This window comes from Heterobasidion irregulare, assembly GCF_000320585.1.
Source record: "Heterobasidion irregulare TC 32-1 unplaced genomic scaffold scaffold_05, whole genome shotgun sequence".
NCBI lineage: Eukaryota > Fungi > Basidiomycota > Agaricomycetes > Russulales > Bondarzewiaceae > Heterobasidion > Heterobasidion irregulare.
In genome coordinates this window covers 257506-276455 of record NW_009258201.1, presented here as the reverse complement: position 1 = coordinate 276455, position 18950 = coordinate 257506, and the positions used below count along the sequence as shown (strand labels likewise).

The 18950-nt window shown below is 55.5% G+C and overlaps 7 protein-coding genes across 7 annotated transcripts; 3 read left to right on the top strand and 4 right to left on the bottom strand.

Annotated features, from left to right (window-relative positions):
* Nucleotides 1-1352: 1352 nt before the first annotated feature.
* On the top strand, nucleotides 1353-5644 carry HETIRDRAFT_51087 (uncharacterized protein; the record flags this gene model as incomplete). The annotated part of the gene is made up of 5 exons (XM_009547537.1): nucleotides 1353-1489; nucleotides 3487-3524; nucleotides 5100-5219; nucleotides 5284-5450; nucleotides 5510-5644. 5 exons carry the CDS (start codon nucleotides 1353-1355, stop codon nucleotides 5642-5644), a joined length of 597 nt encoding a protein of 198 aa, XP_009545832.1.
* Nucleotides 5645-6220: 576 nt separating this feature from the next.
* HETIRDRAFT_173037 (uncharacterized protein) lies at nucleotides 6221-7125 on the top strand (the record flags this gene model as incomplete). The annotated part of the gene is made up of 3 exons (XM_009547718.1): nucleotides 6221-6635; nucleotides 6715-7052; nucleotides 7111-7125. 3 exons carry the CDS (start codon nucleotides 6221-6223, stop codon nucleotides 7123-7125), a joined length of 768 nt encoding a protein of 255 aa, XP_009546013.1.
* A 48-nt stretch (nucleotides 7126-7173) lies between these two features.
* HETIRDRAFT_439857 (uncharacterized protein) lies at nucleotides 7174-8814 on the bottom strand. Its single transcript, XM_009547717.1, has 3 exons — nucleotides 8552-8814; nucleotides 7981-8456; nucleotides 7174-7896 (listed from the first exon to the last, which is right to left on the bottom strand). Exons 1-3 carry the CDS (start codon nucleotides 8740-8742, stop codon nucleotides 7520-7522), a joined length of 1044 nt encoding a protein of 347 aa, XP_009546012.1. The 5' UTR covers nucleotides 8743-8814; the 3' UTR covers nucleotides 7174-7519.
* A 1336-nt stretch (nucleotides 8815-10150) lies between these two features.
* HETIRDRAFT_104716 (uncharacterized protein) lies at nucleotides 10151-11381 on the top strand (the record flags this gene model as incomplete). Its single annotated transcript, XM_009547716.1, has 3 exons — nucleotides 10151-10421; nucleotides 10473-10558; nucleotides 10617-11381. The coding sequence occupies 3 exons, from the start codon at nucleotides 10151-10153 to the stop codon at nucleotides 11379-11381; spliced, it is 1122 nt and encodes a 373-aa protein (XP_009546011.1).
* A 452-nt stretch (nucleotides 11382-11833) lies between these two features.
* On the bottom strand, nucleotides 11834-12433 carry HETIRDRAFT_317077 (uncharacterized protein; the record flags this gene model as incomplete). The annotated part of the gene is made up of 4 exons (XM_009547715.1): nucleotides 11834-11942; nucleotides 12010-12186; nucleotides 12241-12355; nucleotides 12409-12433. 4 exons carry the CDS (start codon nucleotides 12431-12433, stop codon nucleotides 11834-11836), a joined length of 426 nt encoding a protein of 141 aa, XP_009546010.1.
* A 246-nt stretch (nucleotides 12434-12679) lies between these two features.
* On the bottom strand, nucleotides 12680-15024 carry HETIRDRAFT_36460 (ferric reductase). Its single transcript, XM_009547482.1, has 7 exons — nucleotides 14464-15024; nucleotides 14345-14414; nucleotides 14101-14285; nucleotides 13567-14023; nucleotides 13344-13511; nucleotides 12898-13273; nucleotides 12680-12835 (listed from the first exon to the last, which is right to left on the bottom strand). Exons 1-7 carry the CDS (start codon nucleotides 14731-14733, stop codon nucleotides 12820-12822), a joined length of 1542 nt encoding a protein of 513 aa, XP_009545777.1. The 5' UTR covers nucleotides 14734-15024; the 3' UTR covers nucleotides 12680-12819.
* Nucleotides 15025-16032: 1008 nt separating this feature from the next.
* HETIRDRAFT_439855 (uncharacterized protein) lies at nucleotides 16033-18278 on the bottom strand (the record flags this gene model as incomplete). The annotated part of the gene is made up of 9 exons (XM_009547714.1): nucleotides 16033-16324; nucleotides 16380-16687; nucleotides 16744-16818; nucleotides 16881-17116; nucleotides 17178-17238; nucleotides 17299-17790; nucleotides 17847-17927; nucleotides 17985-18179; nucleotides 18233-18278. The coding sequence occupies 9 exons, from the start codon at nucleotides 18273-18275 to the stop codon at nucleotides 16289-16291; spliced, it is 1527 nt and encodes a 508-aa protein (XP_009546009.1). The 3' UTR covers nucleotides 16033-16288.
* Nucleotides 18279-18950: the final 672 nt, after the last annotated feature.

Sequence of the window (18950 nt, the reverse complement as noted above, 5' to 3'; positions counted from 1 at the left end):
CCGCGGTCCTTCATTTAGCGGTCCTTCACGCACGCCAACGCCCCCAGCGACTGCCTGCACTCGCCCCTGCGCCATCTCTGGAGCCTAGCCACCCGTCACATCTCTTTCGCGGGGCTCGCAAGTCAAGCCCTCGACCCACGTCCCACAATCACAAACATTACGCGCGCCCAGACAACGCCTCATTATGTGCTCCACCTCTCACCCTATAAACCCCGTCAACAGGTATCTGCACGAACACGGCCGATTCACCCCATGGATTATCGTGCCCCTCAACATCCATACCCCTACGGTCCTACGCTCATGGCTCCCGTCCCCGGCACGTACCCCATCGCCGAAACCTACCCTCCGCAGCCCTACCCCGCACAGCATCGCAGCGGCTACGCTCCGCCCGTCATGATCGCGGCGCCGCTCTCCAGCAGCCCCGACAACACCTATCTCGCACCCTGGAGCCCCGCGCCCCCGCGCTCCCCAGCACGCCCGCCGCGCACCTTTCTGCAATGGAAGACGCAGGCGAAGGAAGCGACGGCAGACATGAAACGAAATGGGTTCCCGTCCCCCGTATCTTGGGTGCCTTTTCTTCGTTTATCTACGCGTGCGCGCGCGCGCTCCGATCGGCGCTGATGAGCGGCTCGTTTGAATCGCTTAGTGGCTTGTCGAGGGCAATAATATTCCGCCGAACGCTGTCGTCGCTGGTGATGACCACGGCAAGCCGCTGTACATCGCCCGGACGTTTTACGAAGTCAGTACCTGAATCCACCTCCCCGCGCGCGACTTGCATGCTTATCCCCGACCGTCCTCCGCTGCGCGGCGCACGAGCAGACCGGCATTCGTACGTGCCCTTTCCACACTCCTCCGTGTCCTACCGGTATATCCTGACCGCCAGACGGCACGCGACAGAGATCGGCAAGGCGGGGCGGCATCTCAGACTGGGCGCCTCCATCCCCTTCAGCGGGCGCGAAGTGGACGTAGGTGCTCTGATGGTCGCGCGCGCGACAAAGTCCTCTCTAACGCCGCAGCGCAGGTGTCGACCTACGAGGTCCTCGTCGAGGCGCTGACGCCTGCCAGGTGGACGTTCCAGGAGCCGGCCTCGCCCGCCGTGGAGAGACCGACGCTGTTCAACGCGATGGAGCAGCCCGCGAGCGCCGCCGGCAGCGGCGCCACCGGGCTCCAGCGCCTCAGGTACATTGGTCACAGCGTCGCCTGCTTATAACGCTTGAGGCTCTCCACTTACGCATGTGTGCCGCAGCGAATTCAAGCCCGTCATCGTCGTCGACGACTCTATCTCGGTGCGTCCGCCCGGCGCGTGCTTCCACCGCGCCGCGCGCGCGCTGATGATCGTCTGTGACCCGTAGATGGCAGGCCAGCCATGGAACGACGCGCGCGAGGCTCTGGCCGGGCTAGCCGAGCTTTACGCGCGGTACGACACCGACGGGCTCGACGTCTACTTCTTGAATGATCCCCGCTGCCGCGTGAACCTCAGGGTGCGTGCGTCCATCCATCCATCCATCCCTGAGAACACCCAAAAACCGGCGTCTTTGTTGACCCGACCCCATTTCTGATGCTTCGTTCGCGGGCGATCAGGATCGGGGCTCTCTCTATTCTCTGTTCGAGCTCGTTCTCCCAGAAGGTGCGGCTGCTTCTGAGGCTTCACCCGGCGCGTGCGCTTACTCCGTTTTTGTTAGGTCAGACGCCGATCGGAACGAAGCTGAAGGAGGTCGTCGGTATCTACATCCCTAAGCTCGAGGACCGGCGGGCGCCGCACAAGCCGGTCAAGATCATCATCGCCACCGACGGTGTCCCGAGTGCGTCTCGTCTCTCGCGCGTCCTCGTCCACGCGCACGAGTGTGCGTTGTGGCGACCCAGTGGCTAACCCGTGCACGGCGACTCTGCAGACGACAATCCGGCGGAGACGATCGCGGACGCCGCGCGGCGGCTCAACATGAGCGGCGTCCCGCTGCGCCAGCTGGGCATCCACCTCGTGCAGGTCGGCGACGACGTCGACGCGACGAACGCGCTGAAGGACCTCGACGACGAGTGCGCGGGCTTGTTCGGCGTCAGGGTGCGCACGCGCGCACGGCGACAACCTCGCTCTCGCTGACGTGACGTGGCGTTTTTTCTTTTATATCGCAGGACATGGTTGGTGTCACCGTGTTTAACCCCGACGACCCGGGGTTGGGGACGGAGGCGCTCGTGCGGATCTTGCTGAATGGCGTCGACCAGGCGCCGGACGTCCCTGCGCCGCCGCCGTTCCCGAAGGCGGAGCGGCCGGGGCAGCGATCGTATTACTGAAGGATCGGCGCTGGATTGTGTATCGTTGCATCGGGAAACGTGCATCGCGCATCGCGCACTGTTTGTGGTTCCTGTATTTCTTGGACTGTCGGACTGAGTGCTCTGTTGCCTAATTGACTCCTTGCGTCAGCTGTAATTGAAGTCGCACGCTGTGCTGCGGCGTGCTGACTGTGATCGATGGCGGGGCGTGGCGGGGGTGCGTGGACGTGGATACTGTAAGGGCGGCGGCCGCGCTCGCTGGCTTCCATCTCACCATCAGAGGCGAAAGCGAATCTCGATCGTGCGTGAACGGAGCGGGATCGGAGTTGTTGCGAGGTGGGGGCTCAGTCGCGGATGCATTGCAGGCCTGATAGGTACAGCTCAATCCAGTCCCCTGCGAGTCTACGCTCAGTGGCCCAAAACAGCCCCTTGCAGCATGAGGTCGGCGGCGCGACCGCAGCCTCGCTGGCGCCTGTGCCGCCGCGAGAGCGAGTCTCGTGGCCTGGGTGCTTCTCGAGTCGCCGAGTCCACGAGCGTGCTCGCCTCCTCGGCAGTTCGAGCGCGTGCGCAATCGCGGGGGCGCCGGCTCGACTGCGATGACGGTTGGTCGTCTGGTCTCTTTGTAGCCTGCAGTCCGACGCGATGCTATCGCCTGCGTTCGTGCTCATGTTCGACATGCGTCTGTTCCGAGTCGTTTCCGAAGTCATCGATCAGGCTTTGTCGCCTTAATCTTGCGTTCCGAAGAGTGTTTCGTTTTGATGATATGAATTGCTTCCGAGTGGCGAGACGGAGTCTGAGGATGCACGACGTCAAGCGCCGCCTTGCGTTGATTGTGATACCATCGAGATAGGTGACGGAGCTCGCTGGAACGAGCGCAGAGTGTTGTCGAGTGTACAATATGTCTGAACGAGCGGGGTGCGCCATTAGTCTCTGATGGTCCAGACTCAACATAGACCGGAATACCTAGATGCGCACCTAGACAGTCCGCGTACCTCTCTCCGGAGAGCTGTCACTCCTATTGATGTTTTCATTCCCACTAGCATCGGCTTCATGGTATTCTCAAGTTTAGTCTACTTGGGTCTCTGGATCCTACACGTTCCGCAACGATCTGATAAAAGTGAGTTTCCGATCTGACCGAACCTATCCCGCCCGCTCTGTGTCCACCAGGAGATGAACGCCTCATGGTGTGTAGAGATTTTTTTAGGACAGATACGACAGAACGATAGGAGCCATCTGGGCGTCTTTGCCTCTCAGGAGTGAACAAACTTCATCGAGAAGCACTCTTTGCCGCGCTACGCCTTTCATTCTCAGTGAAGCGTGGCCGATACGCCCCAGCGCATGACCAGATCCCTTGCGCCCCTTTCTCTTTCTCTGTCCTGCCTGGATTAGAACAGATAGGGCCATCGATATTTCGAGCATATGTGGGCCTCGCACATATATATAATGGTCAAGGCGCGTCGCCATATGATCACCAACAGCCTTTTTTACCACTTGCTCATCACTCGCCCAATCGCACTATGTTGGAGGAACAGCAGTACCAGCGCAGCGCAACCCTCCAGGAGCACGTCGAATCCACCACGGCCGCCCGATACACTTCCAACGCTCAGGACTATACTCTTACACGACCCACTGCTGTGTCTCCTCCTCCCTTCATCGACCGCGGTGCCTCCAAGGGAAGCTACGCCCGCAATGGCCGCACGTCGCCATTGTCTGGGACATTTTCCCCAGGTTCGATCTCGAAGCCGCGAACGTACAGAGACTGGTTGAACCATGCTAAATTGACCTCCGCTGGGGCGATGCAGAACGGCTTCTCCTCTCCTGTTATTTGGGTGCGTGCTCGACGTCCCTTGATTCGCTCTTGGCATAGCTTATGTCTCTGTAGATGTATGTCAAGGGCAACGAGATCCCCCCGAACGCCGTGGTCTGGGGCGACGACAACGGGAGGCCCCTTTATGTCTGTCGATCGTTCTACGAAGTGAGTGTTCGACTTTATCCGATAACGTCTAGTCTCCAGCACTGATGACCCCGCTCTCTCCCAGGGAAAAATGCGTATGTGCTCGAACACACATCGGTGAATTTTGACTCCAATTGATAGTTCTAGACCTCGGAAAGGCCGCGAGCCACTTGAAACTCGGGGCTGTCATATCCTACAACGGCGTTCGAGAGATCGAGGTGCCCCGCCTCTACTGTATCTTCCTCTCCTCCGAGCAAGCCTCTAACTAAGAGACGCTGTAGGTCGCCGAATATGAAGTGCTCGTGCAGGCCCAGACGTTCCGGTGGACCTTCCAGGAGTCGTACAGCACCTCGTATAGATATGTCGAATCGTCGACCTACAACGTTTCAACCCCGGTCAGCGGGGGAGCTGATTACGAAGACCCTGGACTGCAGCGTTTGAGGTGAGTCTGGCTGCAGAAGCTCGCAAAATTATAGCTTACCTTCGACTGTAGTGAGCTGAAGACCGTGGTGATCGTGGATGATTCGCTGTCGGTGAGTCGTGCCACTTGAAGCCCCGGATGAATTTAACATGGATATGGCTCATAGATGAGTGGCGAACGGTGGGTCGACGCGCGCGAAGCCCTCGCGCATGTCGCCGAGCAATGTGGGAAATATGGCGCGGACGGATTGGATCTCTACTTCTTGAACGACTCCCTTGAGAGCCCCGGTTTGAAGGCGAGTCACTCTGTCCGACTTTAAGATGCAAGTCGTTACATATTTCTTTGGACTGCAGGACCGCGGCTCTGTCCTCCGCGCGTTCCAGAAGATCGACCCGATCGGTAAGTGCATGGCCCGAAACCTGCGCTTCGAACATATGTAGTGATTCCATTTGGCAGGACAAACTCCTACTGGTACGAAGCTGAAGGAGATCTTAGACAAGTATATCCCTCTTGTCGAGAACAAGAGAGTCCTCCACAAGCCGATCAACATCATCGTCATCACTGACGGTGCTGCAAGTGCGTCGGCCGAACATTTCTCCTTGTTCATAAGCCGCTGATGTCGAGCCTCCGATTTTGAAAGCCGACGACCCAGTGGAGACCATCGTGGAGGCTGCACGCCGCCTTGACCGAAACGAGGTGCCGCACCGCCAGCTGGGGATCCAATTCGTCCAGATCGGAAACGACCTCGGCGCGACCGAAGCCCTGAAAGAGCTCGACAACGAGCTCGAGCACCAGTACCTGATTCGTGTAAGAGCTCTTACATGCGCGTCATATACACTAAATTACAATCCGGCCGTGTTGGATAGGACATGGTGGACACGACGCTGTTCGACCCGAGGAACCCGCAGTTCAAGGCGGAGACGCTGTTGAAGATCATGATGGGCGCTGTGGACCAGCCGTTAGATCGAGGATATCCGTTCCGCCGTAGCGCCTCCGACTAAGCTTCCGTTCTCGTCAGATTGACCTTGTTCCTGATTTCGGATAGCTTGCATGCCTGTGTATAAGCTATTGCACAATCCAGCCGTGTTCACCGCTCACCTGCAATCAGATATCCTGAATCGACGCGATGTCGGACTGCCCCAACGTCACGATTTGAAGCAAAGGTGAGCGTGGGAATAGCGCGCTCACCATCAGGCACCACCACCGCACCAGAGATCTCTCGTTTCCGACTCGTATGTATAGCCTACGTTTTTTCAATGGCATCGTTTTGCACCAGGCCACCGCCTCCGATGCCTGAAACAACTCTGCCCGAAACCCACTCTCGAAATCCGTGCGTATCCACCTCGCGCCAGGTGCTCGAGAGCGGCACAGACGAGTCAATCGATGACGTGGACCGCACGGCAGCGCCTGGCAGCACTGCGACGCGACGCAATTCCTCTCGTCTTGTGTGGGTCGCCTCAGGTAAACCCCCTGTGTGTGTACTATCTCATATGGGGGTTGGCATCAACGGGCTATAAAGTCTATGCCTCACTGGTCATCCCAAGCCCATCCGTCTCCCCTACATCGACTTCGTCCAAATGTCCTCTCCACTCCCACTCGCAGGCAAGGTAGCCATCGTGACCGGCTCCTCGCGCTCCATCGGCGCCTCCATCGCCACCAAGCTCGCCGCGGACGGCGCGTCCGTCGTCATCAACTACGTCTCCCCCTCCTCCGCCCCGCTCGCCGCGCACCTCGTCGCGCAGATAAAGTCCTCGGGTACTGGCGATGCCGTAGCTGTCAAGGCGGACCTCTCGACGCTCGAGGGCGGACAGCGCCTGCTGGCAGAGGCGCTGCGCGCGTTCGGGAAGCTCGACGTGCTGGTGCTCAACGCGGGCATCATGGGCAGCCGCGTGCTGCAGGACGTCGACGAGGCCTTCTTCGACGCGCATTTTGACATCAACGTCAAGGGCCCGCTGTTCCTCACCAAAGCCGCCGCGCCGCTCCTCCCGCCAGGCACGTCTCCCCTATCTTCCCCTTGCCCACATCCCGCGCTCGCGTTTGCTAATTGACTGTATCGACCGCACGCGTCCAGGCGGCCGCATCGTCTTCTTCTCCTCCAGCCTGACGTCCGCCTCCGCCGTCCAGCCCAACGCGCTCGTCTACGTAGCCTCAAAAGCCGCGATCGAGCAGTTCGCGCGCGTCCTCGCGAAGGACCTCGCGCCCCGCTCCATCACCGTCAACGTCGTCTCCCCGGGGCCGATCGACACGGACCTCTTCCGCCGGGACAAGACCGAGCAGCAGATCCAGTTCATCACGAACCTGAACCCGCATAAACGGCTAGGCGAGGTCGACGAGGTCGCGCCCGTCGTCGCGTTTCTCGCGTCTGAGGGAGCGAAGTGGGTGACGGGGCAGAATATCCGGGTGAATGGGGTTCGTGCTTGTTCTTGTTTGATTAAAATGAAAGAAGAACCTGACGTCGCGAATGTAGGGATTCGTCGTATAGGTTGTTTTTCATTTGCAAGACAATAGTATCACATCTGCAGTATATTCTCGTATAATTCACCTTGACCCCTCTACAAGGATCTGTCTCTCGATGTAAGCAGGTCGTCTAACGTATCGCGGTGGCGCCGAAGTTCCGAACGGTCCCTCACCAAAACTGATTTTCCAACGAGCCGTCCATCGCAAAGCCGAGTCCCAAATCATGATTATCGTACAGAATATGCAGTAGCATCCACGCATTAGCTCCACGCAGATCCGTCCAGCATCAAAAGTCACCCGCTTCTCGAGCAGACGACGTATAGTGTTATGTGTGATGACGAAAAAAAACAGCAAAGATATCACCGAGAAAGAAAAAGCAAAGCAAAAATAACCAGACCGAGAGCCCGCAGCGGGTCACTTCAATGCAGGTATCCCGAGATCCAGTTCTCCACAGCCTCAAGCTTCTCCCATCCCCGCGTGCCAGTGAACCCACCGACGACGAGGATGAAGTGAGCGAGGCACATAGCAGCGATGAATGATAGCACGCCGGAAACGGAGTACGTCCCCTCGGATTCCGAGTGGGTCTGGAGGATCTGCACGGCTATCTCCTTCGGCTTCTCTTCCTCGCGGGGGAAAGACGAAACAGCGGGTGTGTTGGGGTTCCCGAAATGCGAATGCGGGGAAGTCGAGTCGATGGGCGAGGGTGGCGACGAGGGTGGCGATGAGGGCGGCTTGAGGGACTCGAAGAGCCCGCCGTTGAGCACGAACGCTTTGTTGGCCTCCGCGAGAATCGTCACTGGATCAAAGAATCGAACAGCACACGGACGCAGTCAGTCGCGCCTATAAATAAACAGCCAGCCAGACCCCAACGGGCCACCACCTTTGAGATCCCGGTCATCGCCGACGCCGGCGTTCATCCCGTCGCGGTACCACTCCTTGATCTTCTTCATGTCGCCGACGGTCGCGCCCGCGCCCCCGCCGAGCTTCGCAAACTCGTAGAAGCTCACGCCCGCGCCGCCGTCGTCCTCAAGCCCATACGCGCGCGCGACGCGCCGACGGATGACCTGCCCGCCCGAGAGGTCGCCGAGGTAGCGCACGTATGCGTGCGCGAGGAGTGGCGCGGGGTCCCGCGCGGACGCGAGTGCGCGCAGGCGGGACGTGTATTCCGCGAGGCCGCGCGGGGCGGGCGCGTCGAGCGCGGTGAAGAGCGGGTGCGCAGGCACGTCGGAGGTCGGGACGGAGAGGAGGTGCGAGATGTCGGCGAGCAGGGCGGGCGCGCGGGCAAGCAGGGTGGGGTTGTAGGTCGGGTTGAGAACAGGATGCGAGGCGTGCTGCTCGAGCGCGCGTTCGAGTTCGCTGTTGTGCGACGGTAGCCGATGGTGTTGGTTGGGCGATGATTGCATGGAGATCAGAAGCCGTTCGAAGTTCCGGTATAGTCAGTGGCAACGCACTCGTACACATGCCATAGCATGATCAGAAAGCGAATATACTCCTCCTTGTCAAGCTCCCCGCGAGTCAGCCATCCAGCGCCTGCGCTGGTCTCGGCAGTCTGGTGGGCCGCAGCGGTGCCCGATCTGAGCAGCGTGGCGATGGGGAGCGAGAGATCCAAGTCAAACTGCGGTGCTTCGTCGATGATGGCCATTATCTGCTGCGCGGGGTGGTTGTGGAGGTGGAGATGGAGAGGGAAGAAAGGAAAGCAGATGATTGCGGGTATATAAGGGACGAGGGCTTATGTGGCGGTTGCGGTTCTGGAGCTTGGACGGGAGGCGTCGCCAGCGCACTCATCTAATCTGATAGCACAGATCATCTGATCAGATGCGATGCCCTTTCTGCCCCCACACCGCCGTTTTTATCTCTCGCTAGCCCTTGCACCGCTGCTTCCACCTTTCGGGGGTATAACAACGCTCGCCACTATAGATCGCGATACAGTCGAACAGAAAGTATGCGAATCTCTCTCTAGCTGCTCCTCGTGAGTTCAGATCTTAGCGCTGATGCCATTCACCTGTCCGTATTGCGCAAGGCTGACCCACGCATAACGTGTCCGTAGTCGGTGAGTCAGGCATTAGGCGTCCATGAGGCCTTGAGGCCCGAGTGTGCAGCTTAGATTGGACACCCGGCGTCCAAATCGATCTATTTCCACATACAGATGTGTCAGACTATCGAGGAGACTTCGCGGACAGAATCTGCCGTATGAAGGGCGAGAACAGATTCTGGAGATGACATTACGCGGGTATCAAGAAGAATAGTCCGAATTTTGTACATGAGGCCTTGAGGCTCATCTTCCTTCTCGGAGACTTCGAGAGATGCGAGAAGATTTGCAGCGAGAATATTACAAGAATCGCGATCCTAGGAAGCAGAAGCCGACGAGCCGCATTAGGGCCTCGAGGACACCGCCATCGTGAATCTCTTTATTCCCACAGCATCGATAAAATCCCGTGTATCTTGTGGATAATAGAAGGGAGATAAGCGATTTACGGTCGCAGAGCGAGGTTCTAAAATTAACGGTGTACAAGCAGGCGCAGGAAAGGAGGCTAAGAAGACGAGAGCTCTGGAGAACATGGTACGCGCCGGAAAGGAAGGGACAAAAGAAAGGATCAGTTGATCGACACCTGCAGAAAGCATGCTTCATGAATGAGGTGGCCTATGAACGGAATGACAGTACCGAGTCAGCTTGTTCGGCTCCAACCACACAGGCCGTCACAGTGAAGATCGGTGAGAATATACTGGGACTGGGGACAGGAGGCCTGCGTACACGCTGACGGACCGAAGTGGTATGAACGCTTGGGATCGGTCGTGTGTTGGTCGTGGCGGTCCGCGTGATGATAGATGGATACGTACATCCGACAAGCGCCAGGGTTGAGCAGCACGATAATGAGGCTTTTCAATTCAGTTGCAAGGATTCACGTTGCTTTCGCGCCGTACGCTGCGCGCTACGATGCGCACCGACGGTACGAACACCGTTGTGCACACCATCAGGCGTCGAGTATCTAAGGATCGGGAGAGTCAGAGATTCCCCCACCGTCGCCCACAGTCCCTTCTCAACACTCCCGATGTTCCTCGACTGGCTACTCTGCTGTTTCAAATCTTGCGTCTCAACCGAAAGAGTGGACGTCGATTTGGCCACGCCGATTACCGACCGCAATCCCAACCCGATGCCGCTATCAGCTCCGGCAGGTCCAAGCAATTCTCATAGGCCAAACAAGAGTGCGCTGTCCTCTGGATCTGGGGCAGTTCAACGACCATCGGGGCGAAGAACACCCGAAATGAGCATGGCACCTGGGCAGAGGGTTGTCACATCTTCGACCAACGTTGTGTCCAGTCGTATGTTCTCGGACCACGCTTGTGAGAGTACATATCCGACGAGACAACTAGACTCAGAACAGGTCCCACAAGGGACCGTGCGTCGCGACGGTGCGATTCCTCGACCTCCAATGTCATCGACGGTTGCAAGCAGAGATGTAGGTGTCCCACGGAATCCCCACCCCTTCACTAATCTTGATCTTGACGATTCAGCAGGCACAACGACAATTCTTACCGTTAAGGACAACAAACGGCGACTCGAAAGATTTGAGCCGTCCTGGAAGCCAGGTAGAAACGTCTTCGTCACAGCCCACGTCTAGCATTTCACTCCTTGGACGTGCGAGCGCGGAAACACGGAGCATCACAATGTCGACGTCAGCTTCAACTGAGTCTCCCGTTGCGCAGGGAGCGACGACGACGGAGGTCAGAAACAGCACGGGTCGCCTTGTGGATAGAGATAGCGAAGACGCGCGCCAGGGCCATGTGGGTACGGATTCTCCTAGATCTGCGAAGCCAGAAACCGAAGAGGCTGCGATAAGCGGGGACGCCAACCATGACATCGAAACACGTTCGAATGGGCGGGCAGTACAAGACACGCTTGGAAGCCGGCCGACACAAGGACAGAGGCGGGCATCGTATGATGATCGTGGTACAGGCGCTCAAGACCCATCATCGCCAGCCTCCCCAAGCGCGAGGGCAGAGTCTGGGGGAACTGCCACCGTCACTCCGCGCAGTCGGACGCCAGGCCAAGACGAGGAGGTTGTGTTGTTGAATCGTATTTCCAGCGTGCAAGCAGAGATCAGTCAGATCCGCACAGCCTCTGGTGTCGTCGACGGAGAAGGGTCCGTCACCAGCCCAGAGGTGGTACAACGCATCGCTTCGATGGAGTCTATTTTGGTAAAGATGCAGGCGCAATTAGGACAGCTGAACCAGCACTTGGGGAGGGACGTTGAGCCGCCGCCATACGCCAGAAGCGCATGATTCCGTTCAGCTGGTATCCAAGATGGACTGCACGCAGGCGACGGGGCAGGCCTCGTCTTGTATCTGAATATGTTATGCGTATGGTACATAAGCATGCATGGCCCATTTCTGAGAAAGGTGCTCACGGTCGAATTGTTTATGATGTAGCACTCGAGTTTATGAATGACATACATATCAGTCACATCGACAGAAGTATGACACATTGCATTAACGTTTTGAGACTCGATGCGTCATTGAGGTTTGATGGGCACTTACTCGCAATCGATTCGCATATGGGTGATAGTGTTTTGAAGAACACACCTAGGTCCAACTCGAGTGCGTCTTTAGGCTTGAAGCTTGAAGGCCTGCCTTGGTCCACACCATCATGTTCTGATCTTCTCCAGCAGCCTGAGTCCTCTAACTTGCTCGCTTTACCGATTAGATTCGCGTTTGATGTACTGTCCACAAAATTGTCAACATTCACTGCCCGTAGCTGTCGTCACATGTACTTCTTTCTTTCTATATCTGCGAGCTATCACAGCTTCCGGCTCAATTTCCTTAAGAAGTGATAGAACAACCTCGCTGTGATTTGGGGGAGATAGAACATTGTAAAATGACGCCTGATAGACTTCGTCACAGAGACACATACCGGGGTACACGAATGTTCTTTTCCGACATGAGAGTTTTCTTGATCGCGTCAGCACCACTATTGGGGAAATTTCGTTTGATCTCAGCGACATCCTCTGTGATAGTTTCAATGGTGTGCTTTTGCTGTCGCGTGCTAGTGAGACCCCACTTCTTGCGCATTCGTTTGACAGATTTCACTCTGAACGGCGTCACTCAGCAGCCCCAAAAAGCTGAGAAGTGGATGGATTATTACCCGAGACCGTACGTATCTTTATCGAAGTGGTCGATACTGCGTCGAGCAATGTTGATATCGCTCAAACCCATATGGTAGTAGAGCTCGATGATCGGCTTGAGGTCAATTTCAGGAGCTGAAGCAGATGGTCGTTTGTGTATAACATCAGATGAGTGAGAATGTACACACGCAGGGGTTTGTATTGGTTAGGCATGCAATGCGGTGAAAGCCAGCTTCAGTCACCGAGAATGTCGTGGCGGACGGGCGCGCGACGCGAACCCTCGGAAGCTGAGTACTGAGTACCTGACGTAATCGTATCTGTCGGGCCGCTCTGGGCCGTCCCCTGCCGTCACGTTGTTGAGGGCAAAGTTCGCGTCCCTTGCATAGCACTCCGCAGATAAGTTACAATTACAACGTATATGCAAAGCACTGAATTCAGACATCGATCTCCTCAAAAGGTACACAAAACATGTCGCTCAGATACACAGTATCTAGTACAGAACAATGAAGAGTTCTATCCCTGCTTCGTTGCCTCAATCTCCAATCCTGTTGGCTCATGAAGTAGACTCGGTTCTAACGCAGTAACATTTCAGAATTGATTTACCATCCAAACGCCCTGAAAGTAATGGGGGAGTAAATACCAATTTTGAATCGCATGGTGAAAACAGCAACGCTTACTCTTCATAAGCCTCGACACCACCAACTTCCTGAGCTTTGCCCCAGCCCACCGAACCTACAGCTTTGGCGACCTCATCACCCAACTCGATTGGGCCACAAGCACCAGCAATAACACCGCTCGGCGGGCTCCGTCCATAAGGCGTCAAATGAGCCGACAGGACATTGTCTATCGTCTTTGTGACCATTTTGCCGAGATTTGGACGTCCCGAGTGCAGAGTGAGGCTCGGTGGCAGAGAGAGGGAGGCGATTTGATCCAAAGAGCCATCACGAGGCGTACGAGTGTAATGCACAGCAATATGTACCTCGAGAGCGGAGTTCGCGGAAGGACGAGGGAGTAGGAACGGGATAAGGGTCGGGAGAAGAGCAACGAGAGCAGCTAAAGGTGTGAGGGAACATGTGGGGTGAGGTTTGTACGAAGACAGTCAACAGATCGAACAGGAGCTTACAAGGATCTGCGACGGACCAGACTACTTCGATGACTCGGAGTCTGCTGCATCCTTCTTCATGCCTTTGGAGGAGATCGGAGAGCATGGACAGAACAAATGTGATGCCACTTCCGCCTGCGACCAGCAGTGCACCTGAGTAGGATTCGAAAAGGGTGTACCCTGGCCCGCCTGTTTCATTTCCTTCATCAGTTATCGTTGCTAAGCGCAGTATATGAACACTCACCGTACGGCCCTTCGATCAATATTTGCGCGTCTCTTCCTAAACCCGTCCCGATTACCTTATTCTCGACGTCGTTGTCATGCGGTTGAGCCATGTCAAACAATGACCCGGTCCAACCTCCAGGCCTCTTCTTTACAATCAGCTCTAGCCCGATCTCACCTCCGCTGGCGGTTGAAATGGTAAACGGACGAGCGCGAGTGAAGAGCCAGGCCCAACAGTATCCAAGCCAGCCGATTCGTGAGGACACAGTGGGGGAGACAACACGGACGCGGACGTGCTGGCCGGCATGCCAACCTTGACGCAGGGTTGGTACAGAAACGCGTGTGCTCCCGATGGCGGGGATCGCAGTGAGGGTACTCGTCGCGGAACGTGTTTTCAGAACGCGAAGAACGTGATCAAACCCATATAGCGCGAAACCGGTGATGACAAAAGGAATAGTGACAGGGAAATGCATATATGCCTGTCATTCGATGAAACAGTGGTCATATCAGAGCGACGTCCTCCTAGCTGAATGGATATTTTGGCGAGAAGACGTACGGCGACAAGGAAAGCAAAGAATCCTATGATATGTGATATGTAGAAGAGATTGTAGAACCTTTGGCGAACGAAAGGCAAGGAGCAGACTGCGAGGATATCGACGCTGGCAAGACCGACTAGGCCCCACTGGACGAAAGGGAGCTGGAGTTTCGCGGAGATAGAGGCATCGATGGACCACTGGTAGACTTTTTTATATTCGTTATTTGTTTACTCAAAGTTACAGAAACAGGATCATCAAACGCACTGAAACCGAGGGCGTGAACGTTGATACCCAGTGCAACGAGACGGCCACCAAAGCGATGTATATAGTTGAGCTATGAGAGAAGAGTTTATCATCATCATTCGACACTCATCTCAATTAACGGCACGCGCCTTTTCATATCCCAAGCCCGAGAAATAACTCAAGATATTATTCTTCGTTCCAAGGCTGACAACGATGGGGATTTGTGAGACCGCCACAAACGCAGCCCGCTGTGGTTCCACAAACGGGTTCGACTTGTAGAATGCAGCATAGAAGACGAGCCCGAGGTAGACCGCAAGAATGAAAATTTTGCTGACAGAGAAGCCCGTGAATATGCGGTAGTTTAACGCGTAATTGATGGAAGGGTGTATAAGCGTGGAGAGGTGTAGCATTCGGATAGGTGGATGACCTCCGTGGGCCTTCCGAGAAGCCTCGCGAACGAGATGAGCATTTGAGGCAGTCAGATTGATGCTGCTTGCATCGAAACTCTGAACACTTCCTACGCCTGTGCGGTGTGTATAAGCGCTCAAAGCGCCGCCTGAGCGAAGAAAGTGGCCATTGCGCAATTCAGATGCACGGCATAAGAATGCACATACGCGAGGGAGGTTGAGCAGGACGTAGAGACCAAAGGCAGCAAGCAACACGATGTCGATATGGAAAACGAACGTAAGAGTGTCGAATGGCGGCGCGCCAGCAGGGGCACCTCCACCAGGGGGAGCAGAAGCCATTGGGGAGGAGGAGTTCAAAAGAACGAGGACTCCAAGTTAAACGTTCAACGTTCAACGGCAGGCGAGAGGGAGGGAGAAACGAGGCAATGGGAACGGCCTATTAAGCGACGAAGAAGTTTCTTTTAGTATCCGCTAGCATTCCAGTCAAACGGCTGAGATGTCCATACATCTTTTTTGCACAGGTGGCCGGTCCATCACGGGCTGGTTGCGCAACGGAAGAAGGATCTGGATAAGCCTCGATATAGATGCGTTGTGAGTTGGGAGGCCATGGAATGTGCGATGGTCGGAAATACAGACGCGCAGCAGAGGGCAACACACCTTATCAGTCTGGTCACCGCAGCAGAAGTTTGGCTGCAGAAGCCTTAGTCACATATGTATGAGTGAAAGGGCATAGACTCGCAATCGTGATATATAACTTGTGTATATCTCTGTGATCATACATATATCCCAACATTCTACCAGGAGGTTCTGGGATTTTGAGCTGAAGTTGAGGTCCTGGATAATCGGGTCGCATAGGAAGATTCATAACGTGGCAACAAGCTGCCCATACCGTGGATACTTTGCATCGTGACGCACCCTGTTCTGTCAAATCCAATGCGTCAATTATGGAGACAAGACAGATCAAACCCCAGATCGACTAGAAGACCAGAGAACATCCTTTTCACATGCAGCCCTACAGAGCGCCGAAATGTTGTGGATGAAGTTTTACTCAACAGCTCTAAGCACGGTTTATAAAGACTGAGAGAGTTCTCAGCCGATATGGCCAAGTATGATTTGAGATTCTGTCACCGTCAGCCCCAATCCTCAACCAGACCGTCAGGCTCCATGACGTCCGCCAGGATCGTCAGAGTCGAGAAGATGGATTCCCTACTGCGCAGGCAACTTCCTTGCCTATGGCGGCCGGCAATCGCCGGTACTGCCCCCGTGTGAACTTATTGTCCCTTTCAGCATGAGACCTCATGAGACCCGGCGGCAGAGTTACAAAAGTTAAGATACAAAAAATATTTCTACAATCCATGACATGATACTACCAGAGGCGCAAGGTAAGTATCGTAGCATACACTATGTCATTGTCCTTTGCCCAAGATATTCGAAAGATACAAAGAGCAAGCGATCCAATCGAAGCAAAATGTCCACAACGGCAACGCAGATCAGTGATACATCACCGGCCCCATATGACGACGCAAAGAAGAATCAATCTAGGTATTGGCAGAGCTCCTCAAGGGAAAGGACTCTCCAGAGAGAGATTCTGTGGCTGGATGGACCCGTCAATCCCCTGCAAGTATGATGAGTCGAAGAAGAAGACATACTTCGAGAATCCGAGTCGCCGATCTGAGAGCCCATAACCTCGGCGGCGTTGAATGCGGCCGTGCGATATCACGTATGACCGCACCCACCCGATCGACCTCGCTATCCCCTCGGCCAGGAATAATCAAAGGAGATAGATCTGGAAGATGGTGAGGAGGTAGGGGGATAGCGATCGAGAGAGGGTTGCTACGTTTGTCCTTCGGTAGTGACGTCAAGTATGGCTCTTCCTTGAAAGATGCGACCCTAGGCGTGATGTTATCTGATAACCCCGCTGGATAGTACTCCTCAGGAATGGGCGACAGAAGTTCATCTACAGACAAACGTTCAGGAACACAAAAGAGAACGAAGTTAGAAGGACTCATGGACCTTGGTCAGGATGTAAGAATCTGCAATCATCGCCTTCGGCACATTGGCCCTCCATAAACTGTTGACAAATTTCTCCTGTCGAAAACACCGCCAGTCAGCGTCATCGATCGTGTAGATCGAGACTCAATGTCTCTCACTCTGTCCACCCATCATGACGCCTCCTCCAATCACTCGCCACGTAATAGGGAAGATATTCTTCGCGTGCTTTTCATCGATATCCGACAACGGCTTCTTCGGGAGCTTGAAGCGAAGAGATTCGCTCTGAGCCGGAGTGAGCGGGGAGTTCTCCGAGAGCGGCGATGGCCCTGATGACATCGGAGACGGTGGCACCGCATTGATCGGCCTTCGTCGTACAGTCGCAGGGCTGTGAATGCTATACATGGTGAATCCGTCAGTGCGTCGAATAACAAGCACAACACCGGCGCGAGACGCACAACGTGCACTTCTCTCCCTTGGGGCACTCGCCACACTTTTTGTAAAACTTGCAAAGCTTAGCTACGATCCGCGCGCTGATGTGAGGATCGATGCTCCTGATAGTCAATAAACGACACGTACTCTTGTAAGCTTTGCCCTTCCGTCCAATGTGCGGGGGGTCCAATCCAGGAACTGCAGACATTGGTCCGTAAAAGCCACCGTATACCATAGGCGTGTAGGGCATGTACGTCCCATATATCCCAGGGGACGCTGGATCGAAGAACGTTCCATTAGGCGACCACGGGGAACCCCACACATATCTTGGCGGACCAGCGAGCTGTCGTGATCCAGGATACACATGCATCTCGTCGAGTGGCGTGTTGAGTAAATCGGCATCGCCATCAGTAAGGGAGCTGGACTCTGCAGAAGGAGAAGAAGCGCTGCCGAGACTGGGGATGTCGAGGTCGAGGTCGATTTCGCTATCTAGGAGAGAATCTCTCCGAGAGGCTGAGACGGATGCGTGCGATGGCGCTTGCGCCTGAGGTAGGATGTAGGGGGCATAGACATATGTGGGTGGCAGGAAATGGGTGTGGCGTCGGGGAAGCGGGGTGTGAGGATGGATGGGGTGTGGATCTAATCACAGCGAGTTGGTCAACGACGAATTACAGTTGAAAAGACCTGTGGCATACATGGTGTAAGCTCCCCTGGATCAACACTGTTAAAGCGGGAGCCGATCGCGGTCTGGAGATACATGTCTGGCTTGGTCGCTCCTACCCGACGCGGTCAGTGAGCGCGAATTGCACGACGGACTGCAAATAATGGCTTACTCTGTTCGAAGCTGGGGCGAGTGTGTTGATAACGACAGCGATCTCGCTCGCCAAAGTCACCAGTAAGATGGTAATTGTGAACCTGCGTCGGTGCTTCAATTGTCTTTGTCGTCGCGTTTTCTCTCACGTGCGCGAATTGGCACTGATCTGCCGAAAGAGGACAGGTGTTCTTCTGAAAGAATTTGCACGGCTTCGCTGAGTACCGAATGAGTTCGCGAGGGGGTTTGAAAGATCATGCGAAGACTCACTATGACGTCTTTCGTTGAGGGAAAGATGTTGAGGCTTTCGCATCTCAACAGTTGGACTTTTGTTAGAGGAGGAAAGGGAGGCGATGTGGAAAGCTGTGTCTTATATACGGCTGGTGAAACCTGGAGTGGCGAGATTCTGAATCAGATGACCAGGTGTTCGGACCTTGCAATTAAGGTGACCACGGGACAAAGGAATCCTGGGCACCGTAGAAAACTGCAACAATAACAGAGCAGAGAGATCAGACAGCCAGTACCAGCAGCCTCACTTAGAGGGGATCGATATGAGCACGCCCGACCTTGATCGGCAGGCGATATTTAAGTCGAATGCCCGCCTTATAGAACGACGCATTGGGCACGGCGCGCGCGAACGAGGAGATCCCAGATCCACGAACCCGCGTGAAACAAAGTCGTGTCTGTGATCCCAGACTGAGTCAGAGCGTCAGCCTTGCTCCCGCGCCCGTGCCGGGCTTCCGGTTGGCAGCGATGGGCATGCCATCGCGTCGTCCGATCTTCTGTAGCACCTCGCTCACGAGAGAAGCACACTACACGGGCTTGCGGCGCGTCTTCTGTCCCCTGTATGCGAAAACAGCAGCAGCCCGCGTCGTGCGCTTGCACACCTTGCCACGAAGACAATAAGTGAGAAGTGTTATCTCAGCAAGGGCCCTTCCCCGACTGAGCCCTCCCAATTGTTCTCGCTAAGCGGCATGATTCGTGATGT